This window comes from Amphimedon queenslandica, unplaced genomic scaffold, assembly GCF_000090795.2.
Source record: "Amphimedon queenslandica unplaced genomic scaffold, v1.1 AMPQUscaffold_1557_Cont26434, whole genome shotgun sequence".
NCBI lineage: Eukaryota > Metazoa > Porifera > Demospongiae > Haplosclerida > Niphatidae > Amphimedon > Amphimedon queenslandica.
The window spans coordinates 1-1182 of record NW_003558101.1 but is presented as its reverse complement, the minus strand read 5'-3'; the positions used below and the strand labels follow the sequence as shown (position 1 = coordinate 1182).

At 34.7% G+C, this 1182-nt stretch overlaps 1 protein-coding gene across 2 annotated transcripts; it reads left to right on the top strand.

Moving 5' to 3' along the window:
• Positions 1-6: 6 nt before the first annotated feature.
• Positions 7-1129, top strand: LOC109593427 (uncharacterized). Of its 2 annotated transcripts, none has more exons than XM_020008511.1 (3): positions 7-103; positions 417-730; positions 1015-1129. In XM_020008511.1, exons 1-3 carry the CDS (start codon positions 10-12, stop codon positions 1015-1017), a joined length of 411 nt encoding a protein of 136 aa, XP_019864070.1. In that variant the 5' UTR covers positions 7-9; the 3' UTR covers positions 1018-1129. The 2 variants fall into 2 exon arrangements, with proteins under 2 accessions (XP_019864070.1, XP_019864069.1); XM_020008510.1 differs by having other exon boundaries at positions 417-959.
• The last annotated feature ends 53 nt before the right edge of the window (positions 1130-1182 follow it).

Here is a 1182-nt window from a genome sequence, read left to right as displayed (position 1 = left end):
ACTGTTACTATGGTGACTATTATATCGCTTGTTCATGAAGTTCACCTTCATTGCGTGAACAATGTTTCTAACCAGACTGTACTTGATTACACTTTAAAACCAGGTTAGTACCGTGCTAGCTGTGACATTAAACTCTATTTAGTCAAAATAATCCTTTATTTCTTAGCTCTGACCTAAGTCTCAATAATAATTGTGTATAGTTCATGAGCTCAGAGCCTGCATGTGACTAAGAGAACTACTAGTCGTCCATTTATTTGTTTATGTATTATCATGGTATTATCACTCCTCTTTTTATGTAAAATATATTAAATGAACACATTTGTAACTTAGTGTGCACACATGAACTCACGAAAGTGAGTCTCTAAATGTTTTAATTAGTCAATGTGTTGTTTACATGCTTGTTTATAATCTGGTAGGTGTGTTATCTGATGTGAATAATTTGACACTTGATTTCACTCTCAATGACACCCTGCAGATGAACTGGTCTCAGCCTTCCAACATGTGTCAATGTGATAGAAACGAATCATGCGATATTGCTTATAAAGTCTCTTTTGATGAGGATCCCAAAGGATCAAAGCACATGGCTCATTGTCCTTATGATAAACTCCCTCATGTCAGCAAGTTTGATGCACTGAAATCTCAGAGTCAAAGACGTGTACCTGTTGCTACCTTGAATACCTCCAGTGATACATTTTGTCCTCGTGTGAGCAAGTTTGATGTCAACAAAGAAGTAATTATGGTTAAAAGATATGTACCTACTGTTACTTTGAGTACCACCTCCAATGATATTCCTAGTTCTCCTCAAAGCGAGAATTTTTTCATATTCATATTTGTGTTTAGTGTGCTTTTGGGGCTAGTCTGTTCTCTTTTCTGTCATAAGATTTGCATACGCTGTATAAAGGCTTGCTGGTTAACCTGTTGTAGGCCATTGTACCGTTTTATAATGAAGAAGAGAAATGGTAAATATAACATATTCTAAATTAATTACAAATATTTTGTTTATTTTAAATGCAGTAGCAGAGCCTCTACTTCCAATGCTTGATACAACTGATTATCCATATGCCTTCACAGAACTTGTTGTTATACCCATGTATGACAATGGTCAGCTACTTGATGGTAAATAAATCAAACTGGGAATAAATTTTTTGCAAAATACCATTACTGAAATTAGTTTGTTATTGA

What these genes read in the sequence shown, in the direction of transcription:
- LOC109593427 (XM_020008510.1), top strand. Translation starts at nt 10, where the DNA reads ATGGTGACTATTATATCGCTTGTTCATGAAGTTCACCTTCATTGCGTG. An exon ending in TGATTACACTTTAAAACCAG is followed by an intron (nt 104 to 416) that starts GTTAGTACCGTG and finishes ATAATCTGGTAG; the next exon opens with GTGTGTTATCTGATGTGAAT. An exon ending in TATAATGAAGAAGAGAAATG is followed by an intron (nt 960 to 1,014) that starts GTAAATATAACA and finishes TTTTAAATGCAG; the next exon opens with TAGCAGAGCCTCTACTTCCA.